Source organism: Diorhabda carinulata, chromosome X (genome assembly GCF_026250575.1).
Source record: "Diorhabda carinulata isolate Delta chromosome X, icDioCari1.1, whole genome shotgun sequence".
Classification (NCBI taxonomy): Eukaryota; Metazoa; Arthropoda; class Insecta; order Coleoptera; family Chrysomelidae; genus Diorhabda; species Diorhabda carinulata.
This window is the reverse complement of record NC_079472.1, coordinates 13,327,933-13,347,301: the sequence shown is the minus strand read 5'-3', so window position 1 is coordinate 13,347,301 and position 19,369 is coordinate 13,327,933. Positions and strand designations below refer to the sequence as shown.

The 19,369-nt window shown below is 32.7% G+C and overlaps 3 protein-coding genes across 3 annotated transcripts in view; 1 reads left to right on the top strand and 2 right to left on the bottom strand.

Annotated features, from left to right (window-relative positions):
- The window catches only part of LOC130901607 (flotillin-2), a 255,397-nt gene that overhangs the window by 178,129 nt on the left and 57,899 nt on the right, over positions 1 to 19,369 (top strand). The gene's annotated exons all lie outside the window — the stretch shown is intronic.
- Positions 3,437 to 8,861, bottom strand: LOC130901603 (glucose dehydrogenase [FAD, quinone]-like). The gene is made up of 4 exons (XM_057813085.1): positions 8,554 to 8,861; positions 8,159 to 8,486; positions 6,949 to 7,825; positions 3,437 to 3,863 (listed from the first exon to the last, which is right to left on the bottom strand). The coding sequence occupies exons 1-4, from the start codon at positions 8,842 to 8,844 to the stop codon at positions 3,497 to 3,499; spliced, it is 1,863 nt and encodes a 620-aa protein (XP_057669068.1). The 5' UTR covers positions 8,845 to 8,861; the 3' UTR covers positions 3,437 to 3,496.
- On the bottom strand, positions 14,138 to 19,364 carry LOC130901601 (glucose dehydrogenase [FAD, quinone]-like). Its single transcript, XM_057813083.1, has 4 exons — positions 18,926 to 19,364; positions 18,043 to 18,370; positions 15,484 to 16,366; positions 14,138 to 14,567 (listed from the first exon to the last, which is right to left on the bottom strand). Exons 1-4 carry the CDS (start codon positions 19,217 to 19,219, stop codon positions 14,201 to 14,203), a joined length of 1,872 nt encoding a protein of 623 aa, XP_057669066.1. The 5' UTR covers positions 19,220 to 19,364; the 3' UTR covers positions 14,138 to 14,200.

Below are 19,369 nucleotides of genomic sequence, written 5' to 3'. Positions count from 1 at the left end.
AACTGTTATCTCTAGGTCCGTGAATCGTTTTCCCAGACCGCCCTGAAAGTTTTCTATCGTCAAAACTTCTGGTTGATGCATATTTATTCACGTGGAAGTCCACGATACGTCGATGTATTTTTAATTCGACAGCACGGCTACTTTTTGGCGGATTCAGCATGTCAGATACAGAATCACCAGAATAGATATGTTTTCCTGAATTAGGAACTGCAGGATCTCATATTTTGGACCTCTCATGGTGTGGCTAAGATATTGAAAGATTTGACTATGATATCGTCAGCATCCTACGCTAGGATAACGTATCTAAGTACCATACGAGAGGACTGGGAATACATAGCAACTGAGCATCCGAGTTCTCAGCTTTAAGCTCTGATCGCGGCTACAAAGAATTACTTAACAGAGCAGTCATACCTCAAGTCTGTCCACATACAGTAACTTGTTCGTTGGGGCAATCAGTTTTAGTAATTTGGTCTTTTTAATGTAGTGTTTTGTAAATCTGACATGTTTTTGGTGAGAAGTACTGAATGACACAGATTGTTTAATGAGTACCATTTACTCTTATTCTGCAGATACTGGTGAAGATTTCGTTTGAGTAGACGATAAGGAGTAGAGAAAAAACACACCCCTATCTAACTCCCGGCTTGATATCCACCGCATTTGTCATGTTGGACTGAAAAAGAGTAGACGCAGTTTGATTCATGTACAGTTTGGTTATTATTTCTAGATCTCTTGTGGCAAGGTTATTTTGTTTGTGTCTCACATTATCAAAAGCTTTATTAAATCGATAAAGCCTACACATTTGGTTGACATTAAGACATCGCTGCATTAAAACATTATACCTGTTATATCTTCTTATAAAGGTTTTTATTGCCACAATTTTATTCAGAATTTCAATGAAAACAGTTGAAGTTGAGTAAATTATTCTTTGGTCATCTGGCAAAGTATTTCTGAACTAGACCAGTCTTTTATCGGAGCAATTAAGAACTTAAGTGGATATTAACAGATCTAGATGTTGTGTTCTATATTTTTTTAGAGGTTAAGTGTTAACTGAATGTTATTAACAAGCGTGTTAAAAATAATACCATTTGTAAAAACTATAACTGATAATGATATGACCTTCGTTAATAAAAGTAAACTAGTAAAAATATTTGTAAATAGATTAAGAAAACTAGGCCAATCTTTGCGAAATATTACTATTCAAAACGCGAAATTTGGTTTATGAAAAGAGGAGAAAAACATAGAAATCGTTAAAAGAAGAAGGGATTAAGTTATTCCAGGTGGTAGTTGAAGAAAAATTTGAGAATAATTACGTCAAGCAACATACTAATTAATATAGAAACATGACGCTGGAACTGAGATCCTCAATGTCAAAATTGATCTTGGGTGGAAAAATATTTACAATAAGATTACAAAGTATTAAAGATAAGAATAGAAAATAATGTAAATCATTTTAGGTTTTAAAAAATTAGGTTACCAATTGTATCCAAACTTTCTTCATTTATATACCTAAAAAATCTAATGACAGTCCGTCTGGATGTTCTATCCAGCCGATTTCCTTCTGTTTTTTGACTGCATATTATTTATGCCTAGATTTATCATCTTACATTCAACTTGTGTTAAAATCAATCATGACTTTTTCCCCGTTCATTTCCTATGATTTTATCTTTCTTCTTTCATATCTCTCGAGTTTTTATTGAGATAAGTTGTTCGTTTTGGCCTAAGAGAACTAGGTAAAACAAGCCCCTTCATTTGAGATAAAATATGAATGAATTGATTCAGTCTAATGAAAGTTAAACGTGGACAGATGTTTTTTATACAATCATCAACCGGAGTTAGAGAAAAATTTCAAAGATTTGCATGCAAAATTTGATTAATTCATAACATCCGATAAATAAATTAACTATTAACTCTATTACACCCCAAATCGTACTTATTATGCATTAGTTTTCATGGTATGATTTCGTTTCTATTCTTTTATTATATAAATATCTGCTAAATATTGAAAAAAAACACATTTCTATATATACCCCACCTTTTATTTGAAGAGTTTGACTAAAACTTATGAAATGAAAAATATATGTAGTGTCACTTTCGTTTTTTTAATTTTTCATTTTCACATACGTACTCTAGTGGGGATTTGAAAATCTAAAAATGATTTCCACGTTATTTTTCTTAATCCTGTTTAATCCTTAATCTTAATATAATCCGTTCCTGTAATATTCTTGACGGCTGTTCTTAGTTGCCCACCCGGTACACTTATCTATGATTCAATCTGTATTAATATATATTCATAAATTCTAGTTTTTTATCAAAACACTTCATGTGCAATTAAAACTAATTACATGCAAATTTTTGTCATAAAAACACTTTCTATTGTTTGCTATTGATAATTTGGAATTAATATTTTATGTTCTTCTTATTTATGTAAACAATTATTTGCAATCACAAAACGATGAGATGAATTTATAAGCACGGTGTTTTTCAATTACGAAATTATTTATATACGAACTTTTCCACAATTAAAACTATCCACCACTATTTATTTACGCACTTAACATCTAATTTATTGAAATACACTTTTAATCTCATTGGTCACTGTCCTGATATCTCCACTATGACATCAAATTATTTACTGACTACTTTATATATTTAAATCACATTCCAGATCTTTCGGATTCTTGGGATCTCTAGAATTCCCTGAATACAATAAAGTCTTTTTAGAAATGGTCTTCAAACGGTCATAAAAAAGTAAATAGGTCACAAATAAAAAATATAAAAAAGTAGTTGGGGCATTAACGAAACATATTGAAACAGAACTGGCTTCACGGTTTATTTTAGTTGGCAAAATTGTAGTTTAACAACTATCATCTATATATGCTACTAGATAGTTAACAATAAACGCACTATCCAACCAGTTGGGATGAACACATTTGTAAGATGCCGGCCGATATTGCAAAATTATCCCATATCTTTACTGGTCTTTCCAAAGATAGTCAGCGTCTTTACTTGAAAAATACAGAAGCGGATCTGATGACTATTAAACGACACCGAGGATGGAGGTCCTCAACTGTCCCAAGGACACCATTGGAAATCAGAATAAACTTTCCGGTGGCATTCTTCCTGTTTCCAATCTGTGTGATCCAATCAGCAATTGCAACATCTTCAAATAGCAACAAAACATGTCGAGATGCTTTAAAAAATTCGTTATCTTCGCAAGGAGTCTGCATAAGCAATTGCTCTTATTATATACAAAGAAAATGTTAGTTATTTAGTCAATAAAACATAAAACATATAAAAAATTGTTTTTTGAATGTTATTGCCAAGTAAAACACCAGATTCTGTGAATGTTTTACCCCTCTGGCAGGGGTAGGTGATGTTTATTTCTATAAAGGAATCCGAATAAATATTTTGGCGTTGGGTCACTGAATTGGTAAAATAATTGATGATCTTTTTTATTCACATATAAACAACTATAACAAATACAAACAATTTTTTTTTATAATTCTATTTTTTGATTCAACCATCGTTCCTGAATCATCACACCCGCTTTATGACCAATCATCATGGATGGAGCATGCGTATTAGCACTAACAATCTTCGGCATTATACTAGCATCGGCAACACGTAAATTTTTTATACCGTGTACTCTCAATTCGGGGTCTACCACAGCAGTTTTATCACTCGCAGGTCCCATTTTACATGTTCCTGTTGGATGATAAGTGGTTGCAGTTAGATGTCTCAAAGAACATCTCCAATAATCGTCTGAACGGTATTCGTATTGATCGCAATCGGGAAGATCAACTTTTACTATTTGTGGATCGAATTTTTTCATTGGGGGTATCTCCAAAAGGTTCTCCACATATCTAAAAATGATAAAATTATTATTAAATTGTACTTATTTATATAGAATTGGAAAAGATTGTTTGTATCCAAGTCAAATTTAGAAATGTCAATTTTTGATCAAATTAATTTTATAATGGCCTATTGTTTCATTCAAAATGAACATTTAAAAGCAAACTAAAGTTTAAAACTCCAATTTTGAGCAAATTAGCGTAGGAAAAGTTAGTTTGTAACCAAGTCAAACTTAGAAATGTCAATTTTTCACAAAATTAATCTTGAAAAGTTGTTTTTTATCCATAATAAACAGTTCAAAGCAAATTAGAATTGAAAGGGACAAATTTTGAGAAAATTAGCATTGAAAAAGTCAATTTATGGCCAAGTTGAACTTGAAAATTCCAATTTCTGGTCAAATTAATCTTGGAAATTTGATTGTTATCCATAATAAACAGTTCGAAGCTAATTAGAATTGAAAAAGTCAATTTATGGCCAAGTTAAACTCGAAAATTCCAATTTCTGGTCAAATTAAACTTGGAAATTTGATTGTTATCCATAATAAACAGTTCGAAGCTAATTAGAATTGAAAAAGGCATATTTTTAGCAAATTAAAATTGGAAAAGTTAGTTTGTAACCAAGTCAAACTTAGAAATGTCAATTTTTCACAAAATTAATCTTGAAAAGTGGTTTTTTATCCATAATAAACAGTTCAAAGTAAATTAGAATTGAAAGGGTCAAATTTTGAGAAAATTAGCATTGAAGAAGTCAATTTATGGCCAAGTTGAACTCGAAAATTCCAATTTCTGGTCAAATTAAACTTGGAAATTTGATTGTTATCCATAATAAACAGTTCGAAGCTAATTAGAATTGAAAAAGGCATATTTTTAGCAAATTAAAATTGGAAAAGTTAGTTTGTAACCAAGTCAAACTTAGAAATGTCAATTTTTCACAAAATTAATCTTGAAAAGTGGTTTTTTATCCATAATAAACAGTTCAAAGTAAATTAGAATTGAAAGGGTCAAATTTTGAGAAAATTAGCATTGAAGAAGTCAATTTATGGCCAAGTTGAACTCGAAAATTCCAATTTCTGGTCAAATTAAACTTGGAAATTTGATTGTTATCCATAATAAACAGTTCGAAACTAATTAGAATTGAAAAAGTCATATTTTTAGCAAATTAGAATTTAAAAAAATAGTTTGTAACCAAGTCAAACCTAGAAATGTCAATTTTTGACAAAATTAATCTTGAAAAGTTGTTTTTTATCCATAATAAACAGTTCAAAGTAAATTAGAATTGAAAGGGTCAAATTTTGAGAAAATTAGCATTGAAGAAGTCAATTTATGGCCAAGTTGAACTTGAAAATTCCAATTTCTGGTCAAATTAAACTTGGAAATTGGATTGTTATCGATAATAAACAGTTCGAAACTAATTAGAATTGAAAAAGTCATATTTTTAGCAAATTAGAATTTAAAAAAATAGTTTGTAACCAAGTCAAACCTAGAAATGTCAATTTTTGACAAAATTAATCTTGAAAAGTTGTTTTTTATCCATAATAAACAGTTCAAAGTAAATTAGAATTGAAAGGGTCAAATTTTGAGAAAATTAGCATTGAAGAAGTCAATTTATGGCCAAGTTAAACTCGAAAATTCCAATTTCTGGTCAAATTAAACTTGGAAATTTGATTGTTATCCATAATAAACAGTTCGAAACTAATTAGAATTGAAAAAGTCATATTTTTAGCAAATTAGAATTTAAAAAAATAGTTTGTAACCAAGTCAAACCTAGAAATGTCAATTTTTGACAAAATTAATCTTGAAAAGTTGTTTTTTATCCATAATAAACAGTTCAAAGTAAATTAGAATTGAAAGGGTCAAATTTTGAGAAAATTAGCATTGAAGAAGTCAATTTATGGCCAAGTTAAACTCGAAAATTCCAATTTCTGGTCAAATTAAACTTGGAAATTTGATTGTTATCCATAATAAACAGTTCGAAACTAATTAGAATTGAAAAAGTCATATTTTTAGCAAATTAGAATTTAAAAAAATAGTTTGTAACCAAGTCAAACCTAGAAATGTCAATTTTTGACAAAATTAATCTTGAAAAGTTGTTTTTTATCCATAATAAACAGTTCAAAGTAAATTAGAATTGAAAGGGTCAAATTTTGAGAAAATTAGCATTGAAGAAGTCAATTTATGGCCAAGTTGAACTTGAAAATTCCAATTTCTGGTCAAATTAAACTTGGAAATTGGATTGTTATCGATAATAAACAGTTCGAAACTAATTAGAATTGAAAAAGTCATATTTTTAGCAAATTAGAATTTAAAAAAATAGTTTGTAACCAAGTCAAACCTAGAAATGTCAATTTTTGACAAAATTAATCTTGAAAAGTGGTTTTTTATCCATAATAAACAGTTCAAAGTATTTTAGAATTGAAAGGGTCAAATTTTGAGAAAATTAGCATTGAAAAAGTCAATTTGTGACCAAGTTAAACTTGGAAATGCCAATTTCTGGTCAAATTAATCTTGGAAATTTGATTTTTATGCATAATAAACAGTTGAAAACAAATTAGAATTGAAAAAGGCATATTTTTAGCAAATTAGAATTTGAAAAGTCAATTTATGACCATGCTAAACTTAGAAATCCCAATTTCTGTTCAAATTAATCTTGGAAATTTGATTTTTATCCATAATAAACAGTTCAGACTAAATTACAATTAAATATTTTTAGCAAATTTTAGGAATTGGAAAAGTTAATTTTAGAATTTTAGAATTTTCAAACCTTTTAAACTTGTAGGGGCCTAGTTTCGATCAAATTAACCTAAGAAAGAAAATTTTTATTCAAAATGGACATTTCAAAGCGAATTAGAATTGAATAGTCAAATTTTGAGCAAAAAACTAATTTTACAAAGACCAATTTTATCATCGCAGTCAATGTTCACCAGCAGATTCTTTCCACTTAAGCACAAACCAAGGGCACACTTAGTTTTATAACTACACCAATATATCAGTCAAAAACATCTGTAGCTCTAACATAGTTTCTAATAGTGTATTTACAAAAATCAAATGCACCTAAAGAGACTAAAGTATTAAAAAAAGTTCAAAATATAACATTTACCTTATAGCTTCAAGATATGTTTGTAAATCCTCGCCATGTTCATCGGTAAAATAGCCTGAATTAATTAAAGGTTTATCTTCTGGATCAATAGTTTTCAGTAGAATCCTACCACTAGACTTTGGATTTAGTAATGTATTGCATATTAATAAACTTGGACGATCTTTTACTCCCCGCAGTTTACTATTTAGAATATGCTCCTTTTCTCCAAAAGAATTCAATACACCTTCTAAATATTTTTCATCGTTTGACTCGAAAGCGAACAAATGGTTTTGAATATTGGGGTATTGCGAATCGTTTTTCGTATTGAAAAAATTACAAAAATTCAACGTGCTCACGGTTGCTAGAGATCCTTTTTGATACATAAAGTATTTATATAATTCGTCTTGATTATTTTTCAAATTGAAAGCTTCTGGAGCAAAAGTTACTAACACCCCTACATTTAGCATGTGATCTTGTAAATTATAACCAACAGGCAAATCTTTGAATACCTTTATATTTAAACTTTCTAAATGCTCCTTGGGTCCTATACCTGATAACATGAGAATTTGCGGAGAATTTATAGAACCGGCAGATAAAATAATCTCCTTGTTAGCCTTTACTTTCAAAATCTTTTCACCGATTTTTACTTCGACGCCAATTGCGGTTTTAGTAGCAGGATCTATTAATATTTTGTTAACGAAAGAATGTAGAGAAGTGAATAGATTCGGACGTTCTTTAACATTTCCCAAAAAGGCTTTAGCCGCGTTGTATCTCATTCCATCTTTAATGCATACAAACACTTTCAAAGTTCCCAAAGGATTAGTAGGATTTTCTTCTTCTAAATTTTGGTAACCTAGTTGTGCAACGGCTTCTTCGATGGAGTTTGTTATTGGTTCCCCTTAAAAAAAATATCATCATTTAAAATCTTAAAAGTGGTTCCAAGATATTTCAACCTAGCACAATATCAACACAAATCACTGCCTTAAGAGCCCTCTTGGTTGTCTGCATATACAGAGTAGTTTTGGTACGCCAAAACAAAAAACACGCGATGTAAAAAGGCCCTAATCTAACTAGCGGATGAAATATGAAGTGTATAATAAATATGAGTGGAAAAACATGAAAAGTCTTGAAGTTGATTTCATAATTTCCCTATTCAATACAATATAAAGATTGATACATTTTCTTATGCGTACATCATGATGTAATTATTAAAATTAGAAACAAATATTACCTGGATCATATTTAGTCAGTTTCATGAAACCATCTCTTCCATATTGATCGCTAACATTTTCTTCTTGCATATTTTCCAATTCTTTGAAATGTTGTCTCACGTTTTCCCAATCCCAACCGGTATTACCGAGCTCTGCCCAATTGTCGTAATCTCTTTTATTACCTTTAATGTACAACATGGCGTTGAATACGCTGCTACCCCCAAAAACTTTTCCTCGCGGCCAACTGCATTGCTCGTTTTTGAAACCTAAACAAGAAGTTTTAGAAGGTTCAGTTTTGTATTGCCAATCTTCGTCGGTTCCTTGAAGATAAAAAAGAAGAGCTGGTATCTAGAATAAAAGAAAAATATAATAATTATTTGCTTTACTCGTATAGTGGAAAAATTATTATACTCACATCACTAACAGCTGAAGGATATCCTCCAGCTTCCAAGACCAAAACTTTCCATTTGTCATTTTCACTTAATTTATTAGCAACGACAGAACCTGCTGATCCTGAACCTATTACTATAAAATCAAATTCGTCTCCATCGCGAATTTTTGAGGAATAATCTTCATTGTAAGCTTCTCTAGATCCTAACTTACATTTCGATTGTACCAAACTGTTTATTAAACTTATAAACAAGTAACCTGATATCCCCTGAAGGTTTCCAGGACAAGTATCCACCAACGTACCACCAAGATCCATTGTTGATATCGTAATGATTGATCCTGATATATTATTTTATTTTTATATCGATACGAATTTTTTATCTTACGGATAATTATAGAAATTTAACATTTAGTTATTTTAGCACAGTATATTAATATTTAAAAAAATATTTTTCACTTATTTGCAAATTTATATAAAAAATTGTTCCAAAAATATAGACGTGGCAATGTCGCAAAGACAAGAAGCAAAAAATGATAAAAAAATTTGAGAAAAGCGATGTATAACTAGGAATAAATATAAAAAATAAAGGACTGGGCGGAAGAATTTAAAAAGGATAAATAGATATAAGTCAAAATATGTATTTAGAAAAAAAAAAACATTAATAGATCTTTATGAAATAACGAGGATGGTTTCAGAAGTATCTGACTTAACAATAAAAAAGACAAAAAAGTTCGTGAATAATATTTTATAATGAGAATCGTCAAGCTCCTCAAAATAGCAATTAACTGCGCTTCATTGTTGAAAAATCTTTGACCATTTTTTCAAGTCTGGGAACAGAAAATAATCCGAGAGGGCTAAATCTGGCGAATAGGGTGCATGAGGTAGCCATTCAAAATTCAATTCATCAATTTTGACCATTGCAATATCAGATATGTGAGTTGGTGCAATGTCTTGATGAAACAACGCTTTTTTCTTAGCCAAATGAAGCCGTTTTTGCTTGATTTCTTCACTCAATAAGTTCGCAAAATACTCGATGGTTGGTAATTTTTCCTTCTCCAAGGTACTCAATGAAAATTATCCTACGCGCATTCCATAAAACCGACGGCATGACCTTACCTGAAGATGGAACGATCTTTGTCTTCTTTGGAGCTGGTTCTCCCTTTTCAATCCATTGTTTTAATTGTTCTTTTGATTTGGATGTGAAGTGATGGACTCGCATTTCATCAATAGATATGAAAAAGCACAAAAAATCGGCTCTATTTCTATAAAACATTGTCAAACAATCACTCGAAACATCTTCACGACGCTGGTTTTGTTCCATTGTCAAAATTTTCAGTTAATATCTCTGATCTCTGATGTTTCGTACTTTTTGAAATGTCTCCTATGTCTGCTAGCTTTAACACTTTCACTTGATCATCATCCAGTGGATCATTTGGTCGACCACTGCGGTGCTGGTCTTCGCAGGTCGTGTAGTCTCGTTTCAACTCTGCTACTCAATATTTTCATTTTAATAACAAACGAGCAGTCTCACCCATAGTAGGATCTAGTGCAGCTTTTTCATTAGTTGGACTAAGGTTTTTCAAATAGAATTATTGCATCCCATAACCATGACCAACTTTTCCCTGTTTAAAAATTCACTGAAAACGTTCACTATTGATGGCAGCCAAACAAATAATAAACAACGTGGAGTCTTCGAACTTGAAACATAAATTGTGTACTTTCTAATACAGCAACTACCTCCATCTCTAATTCAGGCCAGGTACTTCTGGGATCATTCTCGTAGAGAAGATTAAGGAATTATGAGGAAGAAACAAATGCTAGATACATGGAATGTAAGGGATATCTTACGATATGATCAAAAATTGGTGGTCGTGAGTTTAAAATATGGAAAACACCCGCGACTGCTACTACAGATATTATGTTATTGATCTAGTGCTGCAAGAACATCAAATAATGGAAGATATCCGTCTCTCATATCATGTTGTACTATACTTACTAGATAGAAAGGTACCATGTCGATGTTGGGTACTAAATCACAACAATTTTTTCCAGACATGACGCGCTACTTGCATATGATGGGCAAGATGGGTTCGCATACTGCAATGGAGTGCAGAATGAACGATGGACGGCGAATAGAGAGAAATTGTACAATAGTTGGTTTCTGAACACATTTAAGAAGTTCTGCGCACTAAAAAGGGTGGTCTAGATTTGATAGCGATTCATCGAGGGAAAGGAAGGAGCAAGTCAACCCGACGAAATGTGTTCCAACAGTTACAAGCTGGGTTTTGATGGAAGACACGGAGGATTTAATTGATAGAGAAAGTGATGAACTTCCGAGTCCAACACTCTACGAGTATACGTAATTTTCACTGAAGGGAAAATAAAACTGCTGAAATAACTGTATAAAAATTATCTTGTACCAAGAATATTAAAATTAACATTAACAAGCACACAAGCAAACTTCAAAATATATTCTTAGTAGTCTATTAGTGCAGTAAAAAGCAAAATGTAGGATAAATTCAAGATGTAACCTTAAGTATACTACCTACGCATATTTTTGGACGCTAGAAACGCAATTTCGGTAGATTACTTGCAAAAAATACTTATTATGCTAATTTGAACAAAACTGTTCGAAAATATGATGATTTACTGCCGTATGAAACATAAAACCAATTTTTTTGCAGTTTGAAATTGGAACTGGAAAATACTCAATATTGAGACGACTTTACCTCTATTTTACTTTTCATTCTATTCTCTATTTTCCAATCAATTATCAAACGTTTGTAGAGTATTTTCTTTTTCATATATTAGTCATAGTTTGCCTCGTATTAGTATAACTAATATTGTTATTTTCGTTAATTGCATATTATCTTATCGTGATCAACTTCCTTTTCATATATTTATTCCATTTCCTTTTTGAAGTTTGATTACCATTCGAACTTTTGACCTTTCATGTACTCAAAATTTGATTATTTGTTTTCAAAGTTTCAAAAATTGAAATTTTGCTTAATAAATCTAATATTGAGAAATTTATGTTCAAAACTATTTGGTACGAACCTTGTAACTAGCGCCCTCTATGAGAATCAGACAGAAAAACACATTCATTGGATGTATCAGCTTCAAAAACATATTCGTATAAAATTTAAATACAGTGTTGCCAGTAGTTGCAGCAAAATCGTAAAAAATATGTAAATGTTTCAGTTTTCTATCTATCCTAGAGGCGGGAACACTTTTTTTTCACCCTCTCTAAGATAGTTTCGAATGATTCAATTATTATTAATGGTCCTTCTTCTTTTTCCCGATTAATCAAACTCCTGATGAGCTCTTATTGAGACACCAACTTTCATTTCCCATACAATTATTTTGATGATCTATCTAGTGATCTCCCTCTATCTTTGTTCCAACCCATCTCACCATATCCTGAATACCTATATCTTCTCATATCTCATAATTTCTCCTTCTATATCCTGGGCTCACTTCTTTTATTGTTCTCAACGTTTTAACTTCTCTGTTAACAATTTCTGCCATCACTTTCAATGGTTAAACACCCATTCTGTAACCTCTACGATTATCTTAATCATCAGTATCCCTTCTTTGGATCGTTTCGTGCTGGTTTTGGTATTTTCCATATTTCCGATTATCGGTTCATTGATAACATTTTGATTTTTATGATCTATATTGTAGATGCATTTTGGATGTGATATGAAAAATAAATTGTAGGTCAAAATGTTGAGCAAGGCAAATTTTTTCACAAATTTCTGTACTGATTCAAATTTATTGATTTTAATACGAAGTTTAACACTTTCGGGTTATCTCTATCATTGCTTAATTTGTTTAAACATTTTGTAGCCCAATATTTGTGAGATAAATTGATTTAACTCTGACACACAAATTCCAAAATTGGTGAATTATTTTGGCAAAAAATTTTGGAGTTTGAAGCCCATTGATGTCGATTGTCTTTGGTACATCTAAGGCTATACAGGCTTCGTTTATTTTATTGATCTAAGTTACACAAGTGATACCACACTTCAAAGAGTAACGAACTAATTTACCTCAAATCCGTTGAATTGACATTGAGTGGACAAAATTTTATTTTAAATTATCAGACTCTAAAGGAAGTGAAAGCAAAATTGCAAAATCTAAGAAATATGGTTTGGAAAGAAACAAAAAAAAATAGCTCTCGAAATTCTTTTGTGTCCATATTGATTTCTTTCTCGCACCCATTTTTTCACCCAGTGTTTCTTTCGATTCATTTAAGATCTATCTTAAGTTTTATCCTTCCGTCCGTCAGTATTAAACAGGTTTCTCGAAATCCGACAGAATTCACCATCAACTAAGGGACTCGTCATTCCAAACATCAGATCTGGTAGTCTGAAGATGTTTATGTTTGGGTAATGATGGTTTTGGTCCGTGACAGATCAGATCTGTAAGATGGAATTAATAGATCTGGATGGAGAGACAGATCGTTCGAAAAAAAAACCCTCCGTGTATACCCAGCTAACTAGAGATGTTCGCAGAAAATTAACGCGAATGAATTCAAATGAACATTGTTTCGAACATCTTTGTCTTCGCTTTCGTAACTACGTTTTCAGTTTTGGAAAAGTGGTACAAGTCACAACTGAAGGGCAGATGTAAATGTCTTATTGAATTGGTTAGAGGAACCGTTTGGTTGCACCAAAAATATGTGGACAAGCTTCGTCATGGATTAGTACAAAACTCAGCGTTTCTTTTCGGCTGTTTTGAATGACTTATGCAGATTATGGTCAATTTTTTGGAAAGCTATGTTTAAGTAGGTGAATAAATTGATTTCTTAGTAAACTGTGTCTTGAAATCCTTTGGTAGAATCAGCACTGGAGGAAAAAAGAGAGGTACGTGTTTCAGTATTATATAGCAACACTATCTGATGATATTTTCAATTATTTGACCGCTCAGAAGAGTCCTGACTACAGTCATGGCTTATATCCCTCTTCTTGCTATTAAAGTTTAGTACAATGCTCACGAAGGGCTTCTAAAAAGACTTGGTTGTCTCTAATCTCGATTCTTCTTATTCATTTTTAAGATCTCATGATCTGTTAGTTTTAGAGGTTCCTCTGTATCAGTTCCTGGGAGGTGGACTGCTGCCAGCTATCCATCCATCTCTTTGGCGGTCGTCCGGGCTCTTTTCCCTATTGGTTTCCCTTCAAGTACGATGCGTGGCAGTCTACTCTCTTCCATTCTTCTCACGTGGACGTACCAGTATCTTTTTCTTTGTCTTCCCCATCTTACGATGTCTTGTCAAGATATCGAAGACAATGTCCATTCGTTTTATAAAAATATAACTCACATATTATAAACAAAAAAATTATTCCGATATAGTGATATGATATGTTTATTATCATAATTTTAAAACCCATCCAACTTTTATTTTATTTTTTTGCCAAGGCATTCCCAAACTAGTTTATGATATTGAAGCTTACAGCTTTAATAGCTACTTGAATATCAGACAAGATGATGATCTGATAGTCTAGAGCTTCTAAACGAGTATTAGACCTCGCTGAAGAGATCCAAGAAGACGAAACCAGTCAGCGGTTATACCTTAACTTTGTTAACAAATATAATAACTACGAAATCAATTTTTTATACTTAATTTTATTATAAATCTAATGATCTATAAGTCTTTTTTTCTTCATAATTACAATTCTGTTTTCTGATTCGACCATTGCTCTGTGATCATCACACCGGCTTTATGACCAATCATCATGGACGGAGCATGCGTATTAGCACTAACTATTATCGGCATAATGCTAGCATCGGCTACTCGCAGATTTTTAATACCATGTACTTTCAATTTAGGATCTACCACAGCAGTTTTATCACCAGCAGGTCCCATTTTACATGTTCCTGTTGGATGGTAGAGAGTCGTGGTGAGATGTCTCAAAGAGCACTTCCAATAATCGTCCGAACGATATTCATATTTATCACAATCAGGGAGGTTCAGTCTCAATATTTGTGGATCGAATTTGTTCAATGGAGGCGTCTGCATCATTTTTTCCACGAATCTAAAAAAGAAAAATAATTAGTTTTCGTTTTGAAACATCGACGAAAAACAGTATAAATAACAAGACCACGGAATCGCATCACTTCTTAGATAAATTTCTGCGAGGACCTTTTTGTTGATATCTCCAATAGCAAAAAGAAAGCTGACTGGTTTCTCTATCATGTCTCTTCAGCCCGTTCTAATACTCATTAGGCAGCTCTAGTCCGAACAGATAATAACATCAGATTGTATGTTTGGGTAATGAAACCCCCACCACCAGTAGGTACTTTCTAGATTCATCCGTTCTTCTTTTCCACCAGTGCTGATTTGGCATCCTGCTTCTACCGAAGAATACCAAAACATAAGTCACTAAGGAATCAAATTATTCACCTCCTGAACCATATTGTAACCATTTCTTTACATAATCTACTGTTTTTGTAACCTCCTATTGCTAGATATTCGCTACGCGAGCAGTAGGAAATAAGCATGTACTGTAAACGACTGCGCCATTTTCGCACTTACCCTCCGACAGTCCTACAGTGGTACCCAGCGAATTTCATGTTTTTTCAGCAACGTATACGTAATTCAAATTCATTGACGGTATCTTGATGTAGCCAATTTGTCATAAAGGCGTTAAATCTGTCCAGTATCTACAGCTTTACTCCTTACTCGACACTCATGAGGTCTGTACATCCCTCTTTTGTCGAAATGACACACAGGACCTGAGATTTATAGACAAATTCTGCTTTTTTGTTTTCATATTTTACATTGTTGGGGTACTTTTCCTTCAATTTCCGAACCCCTCATACGCTACTCTTGTTTGAATATTTAACCTCAATGTTGTTTTTTGTTTATAGCACTTTGGAGGTTAATAAAACTGACCCGCGTATTTTTTATTAAGAATAACTAACCGATTAGGAAACTACAAAATTTTTTACCTGATACTTTCAAGTAGAACTTGCAGATCATCATCCTCTGCATCGGTGAAGTATCCCGATTCAATAATGGGTTTATCTTCGGGATTGCTGCTCTTCAATGTTAATCTTCCCTTAGATTTGGGGTTCATAAGCGTATTACCTACAATTACACTCGGACGACGTTTGATATACTCCATACTATCTCCTACAATTTCCGGTTTAACACCCGCAGACTTCAAGAACTGTTCCAGGTAGTGTTGATGGTTCAATGGATAGAAGAAATAGTGATTCTGAATGTTAGGATAATGGGAATCGTTTCTCGTATTAAAGAAATTCCAGAAGTTCATTATACCAGACGTAGCTAAGAATCCCTTTTGATACATAAAGTATTGATATAGTTGATCTTGGAAAGTTTCTGCTTTACAACATTCTGGAGAGAATGTTACGAACGTTCCTATATTGATCATATGATCTTCTAAATTGTAACCAACAGGAGCATCTTTTAATACCTTTATATTTAAACTTTCCAAATGCTCCTTGGGTCCTATACCTGATAACATGAGAATTTGTGGGGAATTGATGGAACCAGCGGATAGGATAACCTCCTTCTTAGCCTTCAATTTCAATATCTTTCCACCGATTTTAACCTCGACGCCGGTCGCTGTTTTAGTGGATGGATCTATTAATATTTTGTTAACGAAAGAATGTAGAGAAGTGAATAGATTTGGACGTTCTTTAACTTTTCCCAAAAATGCTTTAGCTGCATTATATCTCACTCCGTCTTTGTTACATTGATATGCTTCTAACGTTCCCATGGGATAAGCTGGTTCTTCTTCTTGTAAACTGGAATATCCCATATTTTCGAAAGCTTCTCGCATCGCTTTCACAAGCATTTCTCCTAAAACTGTATAAAAATGTGAAAAATAAAACTTTGATCAGGAAATAAATTCAAAAAGTAATGTTAACAATGTGATATTACGGAACAATAGATTTTGAATGGAGCTAGTCGACAATAACATAAACGAATTCAATATTTTGAGTTATTCTAAGGCCTCCCCAAATGCCTCACAACAAGAAACAACTGAATTAATATGTAATAATCAGAACAGCAACAAAGGCAGCAAACACCATTAAAAACAAAGAAGAGGATTAGGAAGGGAAAAAATAGAAGAAATTGGGAAGATGGGTACAGTAAGAGAAAAAACCCTTGAGGAAGATGGCAAGGGAGAAAAAACACTGGAGGAAGATGGCAGGGGAGAAAAAACTCTGGAGGAAAATGGCAAAGAAGCAAAAACTCTGGGGAAGAGGGCAAGGGAGAAAAAACTCTGGAGGAAGATGACAAAGAAGCAAAAACTCTGGGGAAGTGGGCAAGGGAGAAAAAACTCTGGAGGAAGATGGCAGGGGAGAAAAAACTCTGGAGGAAGATGGCAAAGAAGCAAAAACTCTGGGGAAGAGGGCAAGGGAGAAAAAACTCTGGAGGAAGATAGCAGGGGAGAAAAAATTCTGGAGGAAGATGGCAAAGAAGCAAAAACTCTGGGGAAGAGGGCAAGGGAGAAAAAACTCTGGAGGAAGATGGCAAGGGAGAAAAAACTATAAAAAAAATGAATAGAAAGGGATCATAAGACTTTTAGATCTTATTTTGAGTTAGAGATAGTGTTATATTTCTTTTTCTAATCCAGCATTTCGTCTTCTAGTCTACAAATCCTATATCATCATCAATCTATTCGTGTTAGATCTCACTCTATCACTTGTCCAGTCCGGTTTTTACTTTTATATATCACATTAGGTTGTTTTTATCGTTCTTGATTGATAGTTTTTTTATCTCTTTTCTGTGTTGTAGTTTCTTCTTCTTTTCTAGAACTCTATTGAGTATCAGAGTATTGAAATTCCAATTCTCATTCTCCTTTTATCCATTCCTACCAATCCTTTGCTACCTCATTCATCTACTGTATTATTCTCTTTTGTCTTCTTTCTTTCTAGTATCCAGTTTTCTTCGGTCTTCTCTATTTATTTCATTATATCTGCTTGCTTCTGTTATTTTTCTTATTAGGCTTTGTAGTGTTCATGTCTTTATGTGCTTGTACCAGTTTAAACATCTCTTTGTTCCCTATTGGTTCCTGTTTGAGCTTTTCTTTAATTACATCATTTCAAATCCTATTCACGTGATTAAAGTTATTATTACATCCTTTTTAGGACGTTTTTGATTTTGAGAGAGAAAAAGAAGTCGTAGGATGATAGATCCGCCGAATAGGGTGGCTGTGCTAATACTGGAATCTTTCTGGAAGCTGAAAACAGCAGCACTGGATTGTTCGCATTATCTGACTGCACCTTGTTGATCATTTTTCGAAGTCTATCAAGTACTTAGGTGGTCTGTTCAAAAGGAAGGAACTTTTGGATTATTTCGCGACTGTCAAAGAAGTAAACCTCGCATATTGGACATCTAGTAGTCCTGTATCTTTCTAAATATGAATCTAAGAACTTTGAGATGTCATTTGACAGAAATTGAAGGAAGAGGATTTAGATAACTATTCGAAAAAATGCCGTTTTGTCGTTGAACAAAAAAATTATATGATACGGTACCTATGCTAATTTTAGATAACATCATATAACCATTCCTTCCGTACTGGTCGCTGGCGTTGGGATCCTGTACATTTTCAATTTTTTTGAAATAATGTCTGACGGTTTCCCAGTCCCAACCGGTATTTCCAAGCTGCGCCCATTGGTCGTAATCCTTCTTGTATCCTTTTATGTATAACATAGCATTAAATACGCTAGTACCCCCGAAAACTTTTCCCCTAGGCCAACTACATTGACCGTTTTTGAAACCCAAACAAGATTTTGTCGTAGGTTCAGTTTTGTATTGCCAATCTTCGTCAGTGCCGTGAAGGAAAAACATCAGACCTGGAATCTGTACAAATACATTATTTAAACGTCATTTCATCCTAAAATTAAATTTCAAATTTACAAAATAAAAACTTAAATATTCACTATGAAAAACGAGAGAAACTATCTTTGATAATATAACATTTAAAGCAAGAAATTTAATCATCTGTCACTTGATTGATGCGATGAACATTGGTTAGGTTCATAGGTTCGTTCCAACCCATCATACCATTCCCAAAAAATGTGATTACCTCAAGCGACTGGATTTATTTTACGTCAAGACACTCACTTTCAAAAGAAAATTCTAAGGCCCTGCTTTGGTTACGCCTCTGCTCTGTGTGGGCTCGTTTTCTAGACGCCCTGTATTATATTGTATATATATTAGCCGATCAATCATAACATAAATATCAATATGAAGTTATTTACTTCTATTCTATTTCCTATTGTGTTGATGAGCTCTTATTCTATTTTATAAGTATTGAGATGTATGTCCTATATAAAAACGAATATTACTCCTTTTTTGGCGATTCAAATTTGAGTTTAATGAAATATTTCTATAATATTTTATAATTCTACTTACATCGCTGAGAGCTGAAGGATATCCTCCAGCTTCCAAAACCAGGACTTTCCAATTCTTGTTCTCGCTCAATTTATTGGATACAACGGACCCTGCGGATCCTGATCCTATGACTATGAAATCGAATTCGTCGCCATCTCGAAGTTTCGGAGCGTAATCATCGTTGTACAATTCTCTAGCACCAAGTTTACATTTTGATCCGAACAAACTGTTTATTAAAGTAATAAATAAGTAACTGGTTAAACCTTGTAGGTTTCCAGGACAGGTGTCCACCATAGAGGCACCGACATCCATCATTTTGTATTATTCGAAAATCACTGGTACTAGTACTTTACTTATAAAGTAGTTTCCCTAATTGAAACTGACTTTCATAATTAATTCGAAATCATATACAAAATCGACGCATTTATATATGTTTTGTTGAAATTTCGAATCTGCCCTTATCAT